This window comes from Symphalangus syndactylus, chromosome 8, assembly GCF_028878055.3.
Source record: "Symphalangus syndactylus isolate Jambi chromosome 8, NHGRI_mSymSyn1-v2.1_pri, whole genome shotgun sequence".
Taxonomy (NCBI): domain Eukaryota; kingdom Metazoa; phylum Chordata; class Mammalia; order Primates; family Hylobatidae; genus Symphalangus; species Symphalangus syndactylus.
Window position 1 is genome coordinate 81,927,863 of NC_072430.2, and position 20,251 is coordinate 81,948,113.

The window sequence follows — 20,251 nt, forward strand, 5'->3', positions numbered from 1 at the left end:
AACAGGTGACCCAGCTTCACCCCAAGAAACTGAACCAAGCTGCTTCTAGCTTGGTGTAATATTACTACATAGCAGGAAATCTGAGCCACCAGAATAAGTCTTCGTTCTTGATTAGGGGTCAGGGAGCTGGGCAAACTATTAGACAGGTAGGAAAGAGGGCAAGAGAGAAAGAAAGCAAGCAATGACATAAGCAAACAAACAAAAACACTCTCCCATCAAAATCAGCTGCAATCCCAAATTCAAAAACACGTAATTAATACAAACAACTAAATCAACAACCTACATAATTGGACAAAAAATATTGAGGAATCTGTTAAGCTAAAAATTTGAACACACCTGTAATCAGAGATTGATAGATGAAGAATAGAAAAGTATCAAGAATATAGATGACTTGGACAACATTTCATTCTTGATTAATGGGGTCTTAGGAAACGTCATCTGGACAAGCCCTTAAAAAAAAAAAAAGATTTTCCTCAGCTGGGTGCAGTGGCTCACTCTTGTAATCCCAACACTTTGGGAGGCCAAAGTGGAAGGATTGCTTGAGCACAGTGGTTCGAGCCCAGCTTTGGCAACTAGTGGAACCTCATTTCTACAAAAATTAGCTGGATGTGGTGGTGTGCACCTGAAGTCCTAGCTACTTGAGAGGCTGAGGTGGGAGGATCACTTGAGCCTGGGAGATCAAGGCTGCAGTGAGCTGTGATGGTGCCACTACACTCCAGCCTAGTTGACAGAGTGAAACCCTGTCTCAAACAAACAAACAAACAAACAAGCAAACAAACAAAAAGGACTTTGCTCCCTGAGAGAAAAGAGAGGGATATGAAAAGAAGCTTCTCTTTCTTCTCCTGGACACAGTTATGTGTGGACGTGCTGCCTGGTGCACTATAAAGGGAAAAGCCAGCTGGTGATGGCCAACCACTGAGACAAGCAGAGGGCAATGGACAGAGCCTGGGTCCCTGATCACATAATCTGGCTGCTGCGTCATCCCCAGAACCACCTCCTGGAGACTTCTAGTCATGTAAGTTAATCAATGCTCTCAGTGTGAAAGCCACTTGCCCTTGAATACTCTGTTACTTGCAGGAGTCACCCAAATTGATCCATAAATTAGATCAATTTCAATCAAAATCTGTACAGAGTTTTCATGGAACTTGCTAAGCTGCTATTAAAATTTTATGGAAGAATGACAGGTCAAGAATAAGCAAGCCAGTTTTAAAGGGGAACAACACTGAGGACTTGGCCTATCAGATATCAAAATGCATTACAAAATTACAAAAATTCAGATAGATACTGGTGCAGAAATAAACAAATAGACCAGCAGGACAAAATTGTGAGCTCAGAAACAGACCCACGTATATATGGAAACACTATAATTTTGAAGTGCCATTACAAAGTGGAGACAAAACAGTTCTAAGACAATTGGTTATACACACACCGCTTTATACTCCACACAAAAACAAATTCTAGATGGATAAAAAAGACCATGCATACCAAATGGATGTAAAAAGATATACAATAATGCCATTATAGCTAAAGGTAGATAAAGATTTTTATAACAAAACCCTTAAAGCAAAAATCAAAAAGGGAAGTTAATAAATTTGACACATTAAAATTAAAATATTCCACAAATATACCTGTTGAGAGAGGCCATCCACAAAACCAAGCCATGCATGTCAGGACTGCAAGGCCCTAGTTCATTTCTCAGGATTGTATTTGCAGTGAGCAAACCTGTGAGATGAAGTAACATCTTTCCGCAGACAAACATCAGGCTTGATACCACTCCACAGAAAAGGGATATATTTCCCAAGCACAGTGTTGTAATATGACCTCTTCTGTAATATGACCCAGTGCATGTGCAGGCCCACACCCACCTGTTGCACCTGTGGAACTTGGAGAACATGGGGAACCAGCACCATTGTTATGGTTTACAATATAAGGTTTACATTTGTATCTACAAGTATATACTCCACTGTTTTTTAGCCTTACTTCGATATTTAAATACGTTCAATACTCAATACCCATCTGACTTATCCCAACTTCCCCACTCATCACCTGCTTGGCTAGATTTCACTCTCATATTTTTCAGGAAGGGCCTCTTAGAACTACATTTGCTGTGCTCTTCTTTGCATATTTGAAAATATCTCTCTGCGACTTGTGTAATTGCCTATGAGTTTAGCTTTAAATTTTGGATTTAAAATTATAGGGTCACATTTTCTTTCCCTGAGGACTTTGTAGATATTGCCCATTGTCCTCCAGCACAGGAGACTGCAACTAGGAAGTCTAACATCAGAATGAATTTTCCTGCAATAGGTGCTTTAATTTTTGTGTGTGTAAATGCCCATATGCTTTTTTCAATATCTTTGGAGTCTATTAACACCAAATGTGTTTCAGTGCTAAGCAGTCGGTATCAATTTTGCCTGAAATGGTGTGTTCCTTCAGTCTGTAAATCCAAGATTGCCTTTATTTCAGTAAAATGTCCTAGTGTTATAATTTTGAATGTTTTTTTTTCCTGTTCCATTTGCCATGTTCTCTTTAGAGTTGCCCAGAATACTTAGTTTGGACCTCTGTTATTCTCATTCCATTTTTATCATTCTCCTTTTTTAATGCTTTATTATTTTCCATTTTATTTTCAATTTTATTATTTGTGTCCCTAAAAGTATTTTAGAAGTATTATTTCTTCTTGTTTTTAATGTAGTATTCCTTTCTGTGCAGCTACATATTTTTCTTCTACTTTTTTCCAAGTTCTACCAACCCAGTTTCTTATCTTTTATACTGCTTATCATTTATTCCTTAAGCTTTTGTATCTCTTTCTTGAACAACTTTATTTTTCCTGAGAGATCTTATTATTTTTTATTTCATTTCACAGAAAACTTTAAGCATTTTTCTGGTGTGTGTTTTTCACTTGGCTTTTGTTTTCACATCCCTTCCTACTTCTTTTCTTATAGTATCTTTGCATGAGCCCCATGCTAGTGGCTCTTTGTTGTGTGTTAATGTTTAAATGAATAATGGATGGGGAGGGTGAAGTCAGGGGAATGATTTAGGGTGGCTGCATTTGAATTTCAGTTTATTGTCTTTGAGTGTTTTCTCACCAACACTGCTTTGAGCAGCCATTTCAGCTTCTGCCTGGTGAGAAGTCTCCTATGCTTACTGTAAAGTCCAATATGACATAGATATTTTTGTGTAATGAATTAGCCTTTAAATCTCTTCAGCTGGCCAAGATAAGCAGCTGCAGGGTGACTTGCCATTCATGTTCCCATTTATCCGGATGCATCAACAGCCTTGTTTCCAGGATGACTTGTCTGCAACTTTCCTTGTTGTACTCACCCTGGCCACACCTTCTGCCAATCTATGGCAGCAAGGAGGACTCAAGAAACATCCCCGAGCCTGCCCAGGCATCTGCTCTTACTGTTTCAAGCCAGTATACATGACTTATTTTGGTGAACATTGTGCTCTGCCCAAGATGGCTGAAGGCAAGTAACCTCACTCAGCCTTTTATTAAATACTTCATCTTATCTAATTTCTACTGAATTAAGCAGCCCTCCCAACCTTATATGGGGTGGAAGTGGAGTGATGACTTGTGGTATGGAGTTATGAGTCCTTCTTTTGTGGATTATGGAGTCTGCATGTCTTGTCCTGGGTCCAGATTGCTCTTTAATTGCTAAAAGTTAAGATAAATCCATTTAGCAAATCCTCTCTCCTGACACCCTGACTTTTAAGTTTGTTCTCTTGCAGGTTGACTACCTGCCCTTTCCTTCCATGAGATGATAAACTCATGACTCCTCCTGGAAGAGAAGATACAAGAAAATATGACTCAAAAGGAAAAAATTTAAAGCTCCGTCAATTTAATAGTTGTGAAAATGTAATCTCATTTATACACCCATCTTTTGATAAAAACAGCTTCTTTTTATATATGTTGTTTCTCCCCTTTATTATTCACCTAAAATTATATCAAAGACATTGTTCCTATGAATATAGTCATATATCATTGTTTTAAAACACTACATAGAATTTCATTATATAAACTTCTATTGATATTTGAATTATTTACATTTTCACTACTATAGGAATGCAGTAAGTATTCTTACATACTCATTTTGGTCTCGTCTCCATCCATTTCGTTATTCTAAATTTTAAGAGGAGGAGTTGCTGGGTGCAAAGGCTATCCCTTTTTCAAGTTAAAATATATTTTCAGCTATTCAGGAGGCTGGGGCAAGAGAATTGCTTGAACCCGGGAGGCGGAGGTTGCAGTGAGCCGAGATCACGCCACTGCACTCCAGCCTGGGCCTCCAGCCTGGGTGACAGAGCAAGACTCCATCTCCAAATATATTTTACCAAACTGATGACCATAAAAGTTATCTCAACTTAAGTTTCCACTATCAGTAATGAGAAAGTCAATTTTCTAATGCCCATACTCACACTGGTTATTATAATTATTTTTAAGCTTTACCAATCTGATGGCTGAAAAAATCATAGAGCTGTTTGAAAGTGCTTATTCTCATCAGAATTGAATGACTGTTTTAAAAAGCCTTTACCTACCAAATGAATAAAACATATTAACCAGTATTTTTGCATTTTATTTTTTAACATTGAATCTTTGATTCATCTGAAGTTTACATTGGAAATACAGAAATAAGGCAAAAAGCGGGTACTCATTTTTCAATGTTATAAGAGGGCAAAGGATTATCTAGAACAGGGGTCTGTAAACCCTTGTCTGCTAGTCAAATCTGATCTACTACCTATTTTTGTCAATAAAGTTTTATTGCAACACAGCCATGCTCATTCTTTATATATATCGTCTATGACTGCTTCTGTGTTATAATGGGCAAAGTTGAGTAGCTGCAATAGAGACTATGTGACTTGCAAACCCTAAAATATTTACTATCTGGGCATTTACAGAAAAAATTGCCAATTTCTGATCTGAGAAATGTACTTAGTTCCTTCCTCTCACTGGTTAATACAGATAAAAGACTCCAGATTTAGTGAAATTACATGTTAACTTGTACCTTTCTCTGGCAGAGATACAAGTCATTCTCTCCAATAGAAAAAATAATCTTGAAGGTTATGGTTTATGGCTTAGTTTTGTCTTTAACCAGTATTGTTTTTAACCTTGAAATTGTATCTTAACATTACTCATAAACACCTAACTTCTCAAGTGCTCTTTGGACTGGTTTTAACATCATATTGGCTCCCTCATACATTAATGAGTTTAAAAAATCTTCAACTTGCATTTATTTTATATTTATATGAACCATAATTTTGCCTTTTATAAAATTATATTTTTATAGGTATGAACTAGAAATCCAGCTTCTTACTTTTTTTTTCCAAATTGCCAGCCATTTGCTTCCAAAACATTTATAGAATAATACATCATTCTCCCCATCTATCTAATCGTTATATATGTGAATTGAATACAAGATAACTAATTAGAGAATATAATTTGCATATTGATTATAGATTTAAAAGTTCACAGATACAGCTATACAAAAAAGTAACATATCCTTTTTCTATAACTCAACTAAATTTATCTGCTTGAGCCCCAAGTCTGCTTATTGGCAGAAGACAAAAGAGATTACTCCAGTTAAACTCAGCCACTTCAGGTTTTCTCAGTCATTTCAGGTTTAGACTCATTTAATACTGAAATTTTCACCAAGGAGACATGCACCTTTCCGGGTGCTTGGAAGAGACACGGCTGGCCTGCAGTCACCTGCTCACCTAGACTGGCCTCTGTTCTGAGATAAGGCCTTGCTGGCCCTCAGCATAGTCATTCCTAACACTGGATATGCATAAATATCCACAGCCCCTCCAAGACTAGGTCACAACCCTGTCCCTTCCTCATCCTGACAGCCAGTCTTCTTCAGGCCTCAGCCCTCCCTCTGTTAATGTCTGCCAGGAAATGGGGAAAGCTGCATTTGCCTCTCATGCTCCTTTGGGACTCTAGAAAAGCTGTCAGGCTCTCACTGCCTCTTACGGCCGCTGACATTGTCACCTCTTTTTTCCTGCCATGTGTCTGGGGGAAGTTTCAACTCCGCCCACCTGCTCTCCAATGCCCACCACCACCACCATACAGAGAATTGAGTTTGGGAGCAAGGTTAGGAAGACTGATGACCTCACATTTATTATTCTCCTCTCCACCTCTCCTCCCTTAGTCCAGGCAACCCAAGAATGGGATAGTCTAGGGCTTCATCTATTCTCTTTCCATTCTACTGTTTTGTTCATAATTTTAGGTTCTGATTCATTCAAGCCTTTAGGAAAAAGTTTTGGCTTTCCAGAATAACCCTGCTATAAATATTATATTATTTATTTATTCATCTATTTATTGATTGATTGATTTTCAGAGGTGGTGTTTCACTATTTTGCCCAGGCTGTCCTTGAATTCCTGGGCTGAAGCAATCCTCCTGCCTCAGCCTCCTCAGTAGCTGGGACTGTAGGTGCATGCTACTGTGCAAAGCCCTGCTATAAATTTTTTTTTTTTTCTTTTTTTTTTTTTATTATACTTTAGGGTTTTAGGGTACATGTGCACAATGTGCAGATTTGTTACATATGTATCCATGTGCCATGTTGATTTCCTGCACCCATTAACTCGTCATTTAGCATTAGGTGTATCTCCTAATGCTGTCCCTCCCCCCTCCCCCCACCCCACAACAGTCCCCGGAGTGTGATGTTCCCCTTCCTGTGTCCATGAGTTCTCATTGTTCAATTCCCACCTATGAGGGAGAACATGCGGTGTTTGGTTTTTTGTCCTTGCGATAGTTTACTGAGAATGATGTTTTCCAGTTTCATCCATGTCCCTACAAAGGACACGAACTCATCATTTTTTATGGCTGCATAGTATTCCATGGTGTATATGTGCCACATTTTCTTAATCCAGTCTATCGTTGTTGGACATTTGGGTTGGTTCCAACTCTTTGCTATTGTGAATAGTGCCGCAATAAACATACGTGTGCATGTGTCTTTATAGCAGCATGATTTATAGTCCTTTGGGTATATACCCAGTAATGGGATGGCTGGGTCAAATGGTATTTCTAGTTCGAGATCCCTGAGGAATCGCCACACTGACTTCCACAATGGTTGAACTAGTTTACAGTCCCACCAACAGTGTAAAAGTGTTCCTATTTCTCCACATCCTCTCCAGCACCTGTTGTTTCCTGATTTTTTAATGATGGCCATTCTAACTGGTGTGAGATGGTATCTCACTGTGGTTTTGATTTGCATTTCTCTGATGGCCAGTGATGATGAGCATTTCTTCATGTGTTTTTTGGCTGCATAAATGTCTTCTTTTGAGAAGTGTCTGTTCATGTCCTCTGCCCACTTTTTGATGGGGTTGTTTGTTTTTTTCTTGTAAATTTGTTTGAGTTCATTGTAGATTCTGGATATTAGCCCTTTGTCAGATGAGTAGGTTGCAAAAATTTTCTCCCATTCTGTAGGTTGTCTGTTCACTCTGATGATAGTTTCTTTTGCTGTGCAGAAGCTCTTTAGTTTAATGAGATCCCATTTGTCGATTTTGGCTTTTGTTGCCATTGCTTTTGGTGTTTTAGACATGAAGTCCTTGCCCACGCCTATGTCCTGAATGGTATTGCCTAGGTTTTCTTGTAGGATTTTAATGGTTTTAGGTCTAACATATAAGTCTTTAATCCATCTTGAATTAATTTTTGTATAAGGTGTAAGGAAGGGATCCAGTTTCAGCTTTCTACATATGGCTAGCCAGTTTTCCCAGCACCATTTATTAAATAGGGAATCCTTTCCCCATTTCTTGTTTTTGTCAGGTTTGTCAAAGATCAGATAGTTGTAGCTATGCGGCATCATTTCTGAGGGCTCTGTTCTGTTCCATTGATCTATGTCTCTGTTGTGGTACCAGTACCATGCTGTTTTGGCTACTGTAGCCTTGTAGTATAGTTCGAAGTCAGGTAGCGTGATGCCTCCAGCTTTGTTCTTTTGGCTTAGGATTGACTTGGCGATGCGGGCTCTTTTTTGGTTCCATATGAACTTTAAAGTAGTTTTTTCCAATTCTGTGAAGAAAGTCACTGGTAGCTTGATGGGGATGGCATTGAATCTATAAATTACCTTGGGCAGTATGGCCATTTTCACGATATTGATTCTTCCAACCCATGAGCATGGAATGTTCTTCCATTTGTTTGTATCCTCTTTTATTTCATTGAGCAGTGGTTTGTAGTTCTCCTTGAAGAGGTCCTTCACATCCCTTGTAAGTTGGATTCCTAGGTATTTTATTCTCTTTGAAGCAATTGTGAATGGGAGTTCACTCATGATTTGGCTCTCTGTTTGTCTGTTATTGGTGTACAAGAATGCTTGTGATTTTTGTACATTAATTTTGTATCCTGAGACTTTGCTGAAGTTGCTAATCAGCTTAAGGAGATTTTGGGCTGAGACAATGGGGTTTTCTAGATATACAATCATATCATCTGCAAACAGGGACAATTTGACTTCCTCTTTTCCTAATTGAATACCCTTTATTTCCTTCTCCTGCCTGATTGCTCTGGCCAGAACTTCCAGCACTATGTTGAATAGGAGAGGTGAGAGAGGGCATCCCTGCCTTGTGCCAGTTTTCAGAGGGAATGCTTCCAGTTTTTGCCCATTCAGTATGATATTGGCTGTGGGTTTGTCATAGATAGCTCTTATTATTTTGAGATACGTCCCATCAATACCTAATTTATTGAGAGTTTTTAGCATGAAGGGTTGTTGAATTTTGTCAAAGGCCTTTTCTGCATCTATTGAGATAATCATGTGGTTTTTGTCTTTGGTTCTGTTTATATGCTGGATTACATTTATTGATTTGCATATGTTGAACCAGCCTTGCATCCCAGGGATGAGGCCCACTTGATCATGGTGGATAAGCTTTTTGATGTGCTGCTGGATTCGGTTTGCCAGTATTTTATTGAGGATTTTTGCATCAATGTTCATCAAGGATATTGGTCTGAAATTCTCTTTTTTGGTTATGTCTCTGCCAGGTTTTGGTATCAGGACGATGCTGGCTTCGTAAAATGTGTTAGGGAGGATTCCCTCTTTTTCTATCGATTGGAATAGTTTCAGAAGGAATGGTACCAGTTCCTCCTTGTACCTCTGGTAGAATTCAGCTGTGAATCCATCAGGTCCTGGACTCTTTTTGGTTGGTAAGCTATTGATTATTGCCACAATTTCAGAACCTGTTATTGGTCTATTCAGAGATTCAACTTCTTCCTGGTTTAGTCTTGGGAGGGTGTATTTGTCGAGGAATTTATCCATTTCTTCTAGATTTTCTAGTTTATTTGCATAGAGGTGTTTGTAGTATTCTCTGATGGTAGATTGTATTTCTGTGGGATCGGTGGTGATATCCCCTTTTTCGTTTTTTATTGCATCTATTTGATTCTTCTCTCTTTTCTTCTTTATTAGTCTTGCTAGCGGTCTATCAATTTTGTTGATCTTTTCAAAAAAACCAGCTCCTGGATTCATTAATTTTTTGAAGGGTTTTTTGTGTCTCTATTTCCTTCAGTTCTGCTCTGATTTTAGTTATTTCTAGCCTTCTGCTAGCTTCTGAATGTTTTTGCTCTTGCTTTTCTAGTTCTTTTAATTGTGATGTTAGGGTGTCAATTTTGGATCTTTCCTGCTTTCTCTTGTGGGCATTTAGTGCTATAAATTTCCCTCTACACACTGCTTTGAATGTGTCCCAGAGATTCTGGTATGTTGTGTCTTTGTTCTCATTGGTTTCAAAGAACATCTTTATTTCTGCCTTCATTTCATTATGAACCCAATAGTCATTCAGGAGCAGGTTGTTCAGTTTCCATGTAGTTGAGCGGTTTTGAGTGAGTTTCTTAATCCTGAGTTCTAGTTTGATTGCACTGTGGTCTGAGAGACAGTTTGTTATAATTTCTGTTCTTTTACATTTGCTGAGGAGAGCTTTACTTCCAACTATGTGGTCAATTTTGGAATAGGTGTGGTGTGGTGCTGAAAAAAATGTATATTCTGTTGACTTGGGGTGGAGAGTTCTGTAGATGTCTATTAGGTCCACTTTATATAGAGCTAAGTTCAATTCCTGGATATCCTTGTTAACTTTCTGTCTCGTTGATCTGTCTAATGCTGACAGTGGGGTGTTAAAATCTCCCATTATTATTGTATGGGAGTTTAAGTCCCTTTGTAGGTCACTGAGGACTTGCTTTATGAATCTGGGTGCTCCTGTGTTGGGTGCATATATATTTAGGATAGTTAGCTCTTCTTGTTGAATTGATCCCTTTACCATTATGTAATGGCCTTCTTTGTCTCTTTTGATCTTTGTTGGTTTAAAGTCTATTTTATCAGAGACTAGGATTGCAACCCCTGCCTTTTTTTGTTTTCCAGTTGCTTGATAGATCTTCCTCCATCCCTTTATTTTGAGTCTATGTGTGTCTCTGCACGTGAGATGGGTTTCCTGAATACAGCACACTGATGGGTCCTGACTCCTTATCCAGTTTGCCAGTCTGTGTCTTTTGATTGGACCATTTAGCCCATTTACATTTAAGGTTAATATTGTTATGTGTGAATCTGATCCTGTCATTACGATGTTAGTTGGTTATTTTGCTCATTAGATGCTATAGTTTCTTCCTAGCCTTGATGGTCTTTACAGTTTGGCATGTTTTTGCAGTGGCTGGTACCGGTTGTTCCTTTCCATGTTTAGTGCTTCCTTCAGGAGCTCTTTTAGGGCAGGCCTGGTGGTGACAAAATCACTCAGCGTTTGCTTGTCTGTAAAGTATTTTATTTCTCCTTCACTTATGAAGCTTAGTTTGACGGGATAGGAAATTCTGGGTTGAAAATTCTTTTCTTTAAGAATGTTGAATATCGGCCCCCACTCTCTTCTGGCTTGTAGAGTTTCTGCCGAGAGATCAGCTGTTAGTCTGATGGGCTTCCCTTTGTGGGTAACCCGACCTTTCTCTCTGGCTGCCCTTAACATTTTTTCCTTCATTTCAACTTTGGTGAATCTGACAATTATGTGTCTTGGAGTTGCCCTTCTCGAGGAGTATCTTTGTGGCGTTCTCTGTATTTCCTGAATCTGAATGCTGGCCTGCCTTGCTAGATTGGGGAAGTTCTCCTGGATAATGTCTTGCAGAGTGTTTTCCAACTTGGTTCCATTCTCCCCATCATTTTCAGGTACACCAATCAGACGTAGGTTTGGTCTTTTCACATAGTCCCAAATTTCTTGGAGGCTTTGTTCATTTCTTTTTATTCTTTTTTCTCTAAACTTTCCTTCTCTCTTCATTTCATTCATTTCATCTTCCATCAGCGATACCCTTTCTTCCAGTTGATCGCATCTGCTACTGAGGCTTCTGCAATCTTCGCGTAGTTCTCGAAACTTGGCTTTCAGCTCCATCAGCTCCTTGAAGCCCTTCTCTCCATTGGTTATTCTAGTTATCCATTCTTCTAATTTTTTTTCAAAGTTTTTAACTTCTTTGCTATTGTTTTGAATTTCCTCTCGTAGCTCAGAGTAGTTTGATCGTCTGAAGCCTTCTTCTCTCAACTCATCAAAGTCATCCTCCATCCAGCTTTGTTCCGTTGCTGGTGAGGAACTGCGTTCCTTTGGAGGAGGAGAGGTGCTCTGTTTTTTAGAGTTTCCAGTTTTTTTGGTCTGTTTTTTCCCCATCTTTGTGGTTTTATCTACTTTTTGTCTTTGATGATGGTGATGTACAGATGGATTTTTGGTGTGGATGTCCTTTCTGTTTGTTAGTTTTCCTTCTAACAGACAGGACCCTCAGCTGCAGGTCTGTTGGAGTTTACTAGAGGTCCACTCCAGACCCTGTTTGGCTGGGTGTCAGCAGCGGTGGCTGCAGAACAGCGGATTTTCGTGAGACCACAAATTCAGCTGTCTGATAGTTCCTCTGAAAGTTTTGTCTCAGAGGAGTACACGGTTGAATGAGGTGTCAGTCTGTCCCTACTGGGGGGGTGCCTCCCAGTTAGGCTGCTCAGGGGTGAGGGACCCACTTTAGGAGGCAGTCTGTCCGTTCTCAGATCTCCAGCTGCGTGCTGGGAGAACCACTACTCTCTTCAAAGCTGTCAGTCAGACAGGGACATTTAAGTCTGTGGAGGTTCTTGCTGGGTTTTTGTCTGTCTGTGTCCTGCCCCCAGAGGTGGAGCCTACAGAGGCAGGCAGGCCTCCTTGAGCTGTGGTGGGCTCCACCCAGTTCGAGCTTCCTGGCTGCTTTGTTTACCTAAGCAAGCCTGGGCAATGGCGGGCGCCCCTCCCCCAGCCTCGCTGCCGCCTTGCAGCTTGATCTCAGACTGCTGTGCTAGCCATCAGTGAGACTCCGTGGGCTTAGGACCCTCCGAGCCAGGTGCGGGACACAATCTCCTAGTGTGCCGTTTTCCAGGCCAGTTGGAAAAGCGCAGTATTAGGACGGGACTGACCCGATATTCCAGGTGCCGTCTGTTTCCCCTTTCTTTGACTAGGAAAGGGAACTCCCTGACCCCTTGCGCTTCCCGAGTGAGGCAATGCCTCGCCCTGCTTCGGCTCGCGCACAGTGCGCTTCACCGACTGTCCTGCACCCACTGTTAGGCACTCCCTAGTGAGATGAAACCGGTACCTCAAGCAGAAATGCAGAAATCACCAGTCTTCTGTGTCGCTGGGGCTGGGAGCTGGAGACCGGAGCTGTTCCTATTCCGCCATCTTGGCTCCACCCCAGCCCTGCTATAAATTTTAAAAGCCTGTTTTGGAACTTAAAAACCCATTTAGCTGTTCCTGTATTCTGAGGAAGTCCTCCCCCGAAGTAACATACCACATGCTTACTGTCAAGTTGGGGAGGGGTGTGGACAGGGGGACTTCCCTTAACCCCTTGGCATCAATCTTTTTTCCCTGAAATTTTTGTTTTGTGTTATGTAGATAACTATTGGTTATAACACATCTAAAAATGGAACTAGCAGTTTGCATAAGGAAAAGCTCTTTGGTGTTTATCATAAATACCGGAGCATCAGAGGTGATGAAGACTGTCTAAGAAGCATCCTGCTAGTGATAGGTTCATTGATAATAATAAGGAAAGAAAGGTCATAAGTAATATGGAAAAGGTATAATTGTGGATTTGCTTGGCAATATTGAGATCTTATATGGATTCCTTTATTATTATAAAAATATACCTATTATTGAAATATTTCCAGTAAAAATAACTTTGTCAAGTTTGAAAATCTTCTAATACAGTAGATTAGAAGGGTGGTGATTCTTTCTAATCTTCTAACTTGGACTAGTTTTTTTTTTATTTTTTCTTTTTTTTTCTTTTTTTAAATTATAATTTAGGTTTTAGGGTACATGTGCACAATGTGCAGGTTTGTTACATATGTATCCATGTGCCATGTTGATTTCCTGTACCCATTAACTTGTCATTTAGCATTAGGTATATCTCCTAATGCTGTCCCTCCCCCCTCCCCCCACCCCACAACAGTCCCCAGAGTGTGATGTTCCGCTTCCTGTGTCCATGAGTTCTCACTGTTCAATTCCCACCTATGAGTGAGAACATGCGGTGTTTGGTTTTTTGTCCTTGCGATAGTTTACTGAGAATGATGTTTTCCAGTTTCATCCATGTCCCTACAAAGGACACGAACTCATCATTTTTTATGGCTGCATAGTATTCCATGGTGTATATGTGCCACATTTTCTTAATCCAGTCTATCGTTGTTGGACATTTGGGTTGGTTCCAACTCTTTGCTATTGTGAATAGTGCCGCAATAAACATACGTGTGCATGTGTCTTTATAGCAGCATGATTTATAGTCCTTTGGGTATATACCCAGTAATGGGATGGCTGGGTCAAATGGTATTTCTAGTTCTAGATCCCTGAGGAATCACCACACTGACTTCCACAATGGTTGAACTAGTTTACAGTCCCACCAACAGTGTAAAAGTGTTCCTATTTCTCCACATTCTCTCCAGCACCTGTTGTTTCCTGACTTTTTAATGATGGCCATTCTAACTGGTGTGAGATGGTATCTCATTGTGGTTTTGATTTGCATTTCTCTGATGGCCAGTGATGATGAGCATTTCTTCATGTGTTTTTTGGCTGCATAAATGTCTTCTTTTGAGAAGTGTCTGTTCATGTCCTTTGCCCACTTTTTGATGGGGTTGTTTTTTTCTTGTAAATTTGTTTGAGTTCATTGTAGATTCTGGATATTAGCCCTTTGTCAGATGAGTAGGTTGCAAAAATTTTCTCCCATTCTGTAGGTTGCCTGTTCACTCTGATTGTAGTTTCTTTTGCTGTGCAGAAGCTCTTTAGTTTAATTAGATACCATTTGTCAATTTTGGCTTTTGTTGCCATTGCTTTTGGTGTTTTAGACATGAAGTCCTTGCCCACGCCTATGTCCTGAATGGTATTGCCTAGGTTTTCTTGTAGGATTTTAATTGTTTTAGGTCTAACATTTAAGTCTTTAATACATCTTGAATTAATTTTTGTATAAGGTGTAAGGAAGGGATCCAGTTTCAGCTTTCTACATATGGCTAGCCAGTTTTCTCAGCACCATTTATTAAATAGGGAATCCTTTCCCCATTTCTTGTTTTTGTCAGGCTTGTCAAAGATCAGATAGTTGTAGATATGCGGCATCATTTCTGAGGGCTCTATTCTGTTCCATTGATCTATGTCTCTGTTGTGGTACCAGTAGCATGCTGTTTTGGTTACTGTAACTTGGACTAGTTTTTATGGTGTGGTCTAACTCTTTGGCAGATGACCAAAAAAGTACAGATGATGGAAGTTGATATCGAATGTGAGGGCATAGATAAACATTTTCCTGTTTATCCTGGCTTCTTCTCCTGAATGTGGTGTGACTGTTTCTAGTCTCCTTTCTATAATTTCTACTGTACAACTTGGGTGGTGCACAGAACTGTGACACCTACAAGCCTAAATGTTTGAGAAGCCTTTGGTGAGAAGTGCATTAAAGGAATGCCTAGCGTTGGCAAGTTTTCTGCTGGGGATGCCACATAAATAGATACCTTTACCCCAAACTTCTGCCACCACCTCCACAGGCAGCAGACTTGCCAACAAGTCTTCACTGCTTCTGGCACAATACTGAGCAGATTAATATTTTTTTCACCTGGTTCACTTTTAACCTTTAGAGTTCATCCCTACGGTGTTAGAGGAGCTCATTCTCACTACAAACTAAAAATAAAATCCTACTCCAACTGAACAGACCCCCTCTTGGCCAAGGGGACCCAAGAAAAACCTTAAAAACTGAATTCCTGGCCATAAATGGAAAGAAAGTCGAATAGCCTCCTCATTATTTGCCCTCCGTTTTGGAGTTCATACACAGCTGAGCAGCATTACTGTTCAAATAGAGATCATAAGACTCACGAAACAGACTCTTTGTGGCAATAAGATACCAAATTATAAACAAGACCTAACATCATGTAAGGCAAGGGTTAAGTCATTCCTGCAGGCCACCAATCTTGCTACATAGCATCCTTAATTTAAAACATTCCTTTCTGCTGACTCTAAGTTTTAGATAGAGCCTTACTCCTTTAATCAATTGCGAATCTCTGAACCTACCTGTAACCTATAAGTCCCTCCTTCAAGATATCCTGCCCTTTCGGACCAAACCAATATATACCTTCCATGTATTGATTTATGTCTTTGCCTGTAACTCCTGCCTCCCTAAAATGTATAAAACCGAACTGCGATCCAACTACCTTGGGACCACTTATTCAAGGCTTCTTCTGTTTGTATTTTCCCTGGGCCACAGTCACTCATATTGGCTCAGAATAAGCCTGTTTACCTATATAACAAACCTGCACATGTATACCTGAACCTAAAAAAAAAAAAAAAGGAGTGAGTTTCATATTTCAAGAGATGCTTTTTTGGAGGTGCTCTGAAGGACTTGATGACAGAGGAAACTTTCAATAATAAGTCTGTAAAATACACAAGGTAATAGAAACAATTATCCATTTAAAAAATGCTATTCTGGGCAGGGTGCCGTGGCTCACATCTGTAATACCAGTACTTTGGGAGGCCGAGGTGGGTGGATCAACTGAGGTCAGGAGTTCGAGACCAGGCTGGCCAACATGGCGAAACCCCGACTCTACTAAAAATAACAAAAATTAGCTGCACATGGTGGTGGGTGCCTGTTATCCCAGCAACTCAGGAGGCTGAGGCAGGAGAATTGCTTGAACCCAGGAGGTGGAAGTTTCAGTGAGCTGAGATCTCACCATTGCACTCCAGCCTGGGGGACAGGGCGAGACTCCATCTCAAAAAAAAAAAAATAAATAAAAAAATAAAAGCTATTCTGCCTTTAAAAAGAATAACATTTTGTAATTTCAAACATGAATTAGCTTGAAGGATGTTAAGTGAAATAAGCCAGGTACAGAAAGACAAATACTGGATGATCTCATTTATTTCTAGAATTTAAAAAGTTGAACTCATAGAAGCAAAAAGTAGAATGGTAGTTGCCAGAGGCTAAAAGTAAAAGTGAGTAGAGAGTTGTTGGTCACAGTGTACAAGTTTCGTTAGATAGAAGGAATATGTTTTTGATTATACATATACATTATAAATTATACATTAATAAATAATTATCCCACAATATATACATGTATCAAAACATCACACTGTATACCATAAATACATAAAATTATTATTTATCAATTAAAATTTAGAAAATTAGAATTTAAAAAATCAAAAAACCAAAACAAACCAAAAATAAAATATTTTACGGAGTTTGGTTTTTCCATCAATATCACTTTGGAGGGGGATGGGTAAGAAAAGAGAAGAAATGATGAGGAGTGGTCCAGAATTTTCTGCGCTAACATTAGTCTCAGAATGTTCAGCAGTGATAGCAAAGAGGCCTTTTGAACTTTCAGTAGAATACCAGCCAGCGCTGTTATCGTTTGTACCATCTACTCTATCTAGATGGTGTTTTTTGACCACTCCTCTCCCTACTTTATACCATGAAGATATTGCTGTTTCTACTGTTCCCTCCATCTCTGCCCCTACATTCAATATCAACTTCCATCATCTATATTTTTTTGGTCATTTGCCAAAGAGTTAGACCACACCATAAACACTAGTCCAAGTTAGAAGATTAGCAAGAATGACCACCCTTAGCTGGTTTAAGTTGCTTTTATATCTGTTTACAAGTGAGCTAGCAAACAATGAGTTTGCCTGTGTCCAGATTCCAGCCTGCATACCCCTGACCTTCACCCCCAGCCACTTGCTCCCACAGGGACCTTGGGGTGGTTCAGGTTATCCTGGCAGCCAAAGCCCCAACAGTTGCCCCTTCCTGCCTTTGTTTAATAGGGGCTTCTCTGTGGCCCTGAAACCTGCCAGGTATTAATGAGCACCCCCACCGCTTCCCATTCCTTTAAGGGGCTTTAGAGTCAGGCAGTGGAGGTGACTGGCAAGTCATGCAACCTTCTGAGCCTTATTTCCTCATGTATAAAATTATTATAGGATGATAGTAACACCTACCTTATAAGATAAGGATTAAAAGAATGCAAATGTTTCACAAAGTTTCTGGAAACACTCCATAAGTATGGGCTATTGGAGTGTGTGTGTGTGTGCATGTTCTCCCAAGGTTCAGCTGAGATTTATACAATCACAGGATACTTACCAGGCTATTGTTTGTGTAAACCGCACTGACTGAAACAGAAATAACCCCAATCTCTGCTAAAATCTGGGGAAACACTCCTAAACATTTTACACATATATAGATTTTAAAAGAAACTCAGTATTGTGAGTCTTACAATACTTATTATTAAATCTCCAAAATTTACTCTAAGTTTCCTATTCTTTGAGGAAAACAAACCTAAAGGCAAAGGGAATAATCTTTTGTCAGTAAAGTGTGGCAAAATAACATTCTGTCAGGTATTAAAGCAACTCTTAATTGCTAGACAATTCCCGATCTTTGAAGCAAGTTCTCAGCAAAGATATTAAATTGCTGCCAAGGGTTTAGACATTTAACTTTCAAGAATTTAGATTGATGATGATTATTATTTCAATATTGTTGCTTATCTACCCAGCAGATTTCCCCCTGAAAGCCAAAGGGCTTAACAAAACCAGAAAGCTGGCCCCAAATTGCCATGGTGAGGCAGCCCTAAGGCCCTGAACAATATGTTTCCCTCTGGAGTGGCAGGAATCCCTGAAGGGAAGTGAACAGCGGCCCCCTTCACCTGGTAAGGCTACTCTGTGCCAGAATTTGCAGGTTAACAGCAGCTGTGAAAGAACCTGGAAGCTTCCACAGGACAAATCTGCTGCAGGGAAGGGCCCAGCTTCGGTTGGCCATTCCATTCTGCATGAGTCCAGTTTGTCTGGGCTCCAAGAGCTAAGGGTACTGAATCTCCACTCATTTGTTTGCTTCCTCCTTGCCTTAAGAAGGCCATGGAGCATTGTCTGGACTGAAATCCACCCCCCGAAATGCTGAGGGCCTTACCCTTCATAGGTAAATAAAATGTGAGACAGACACTTGAGTTTATCTTCTAATGGAGCTGTGTGAGTTTGGGCGAATCACTGAACCCCTTAGTTCCTTCATCTGCAATTACAAAGGCCTGGGATAGATCTCTAAAGTCCCCATTAGCTTAAAAATCTATGTTTCTAAGTTGACTGCAAAAAGAGAATGAAATACACATAAAGAAAACAAAAAACTCTTGTTTTATGAAAAGTTGCCCCATGGTTGAAGAGTCACGAAGTGAGTGATTCAAGTCACAATTTCACAAGTTTAATGATAAATAAACTCAACTTTATTTCATTCACACAGTCTTCAACTTTAAAAGATAAAAGATAACTTACTGGTGATTCGATGTCCTCTAGGAGTAAAACAGAACAGCGTTCACATTTCAGCAGAGTTTGGGCCCGATGCATTATTTTCTTGACAATTTTCTCCAGGTCAGTCTGTTCTTCAAAGAGGTCATTAACCACCTCTAGCAAAGCCTAGAAAAGATGAAATAGATGTATTTAGGTGGATGTAAAACTGAAAAAAAGTTGCTTTTTTCCTTAAAATTTAATTTAGTCTTTGCTTTAATAAAATATAATAAATCCTTTTGTGTAGCTAATTTTAAAAACTTTTATGATTGTTTTGACATATTTTTATCACTCAATTTTAGAACACATGCTTAAAGTGCAAAATACAACTTCAGAATAGAGCTAGTTCTTGGAACAGGTGTGAAGATAAGTAATTCAAAACCTAAGCTATTGGAACTCTAGATTATTTTGAGTCTTAAAGGATGCTGATTATCGGGGTCACTTGAAAGGCAAGCGTAACCAAGGCAGCTGTAACCTTGTTTCTCTGACTATAGATTAGCCTTCTTCCTTATCAAAATTGTTTTGTAAAATGTTGAAAATTACTAATGAGCAACAGAGAAGACCCCTTCCCTCTTCACTGTTGATCTTCATTACAGATTAACTTCCCTCTTACTCATCTCACACGAGGACTCCATGGCCATAACATTGCCTTAAGATGGAATGTTAAATATACTCTTTTAAATTGGAAAGAAAATGAAAACCAGCTATGAAGAAAACAAGCTGTACAGAAAAGAAAAAAACTGTAACTAATTATATTGCTATAACTCATACACCAGCCTTGTATAGAAAATGCTGAAATCCTATTAAATTTCTTTACTTTGTGCCTGTAGAAGCAAGAGCTTAACTTTTAACTTTGGAACATTAACCCCATTTCTCTAGAGTCTGCATCTCCCGGATTGGCCATTCCCAGCTTTTCACTTGAATAAACTCTTTAAAACTAGATTCTGATTATTAATATTTCAGTTTGACACAGAGATTATACCACCATTAGCTATAGGCATTTCCCCTCTTCTATAGTAATTTTTCTGCAATGCAACTAGGTACAAACCCAATATTTTGGCAAGGCACAGTGGCTCATGCCTGTAATCCCAGCACTTTGGGAGGCCAAGGTGGGTGGATCACAAAGTCGGAGTTTGAGACCAGCCTGGCTAATATGCTGAAACCTCGTCTCTACTAAAAATACAAAAAAAATTAGCCAAGCATGGTGGCATGTTCCTGTAGTCCCAGCTACTCCAGAGGCTGAGGCAGGAGAATCACTTGAACCCAGGGAGCAAAGGTTGCAGTGAGCCGAGATCACGCCACTGCATTCCAGAGTGAGACTCTTTCTAAAAAAAAAAAAAAAAAAAACCAAAACCAAAAAACATTTTATAAATAATGAATACCTCCAAAGCACATTGATTTCAGAAAATTATAAAGCAGCTCTTCCTCACTATCAGGAAGAAACAGATTCTTGGTCAAACTTGAGACGTTTTCACTAATACACATCCCTTACATAACTCTGAAAGAATTAGAGAGGTGAATGCTAATTAAGGTTCAGAT

At 39.5% G+C, this 20,251-nt stretch overlaps 1 protein-coding gene across 2 annotated transcripts in view; it reads right to left on the reverse strand.

Annotated features, from left to right (window-relative positions):
- The window catches only part of PDE11A (phosphodiesterase 11A), a 443,979-nt gene that overhangs the window by 248,556 nt on the left and 175,172 nt on the right, over window positions 1-20,251 (reverse strand). For both annotated transcript variants that reach the window (XM_055289828.2, XM_063644786.1), the window contains exon 4: window positions 18,701-18,841. In XM_055289828.2, the coding sequence (XP_055145803.1) occupies window positions 18,701-18,841 (141 nt within the window). The remainder of the gene's footprint in view (window positions 1-18,700; window positions 18,842-20,251) is intronic.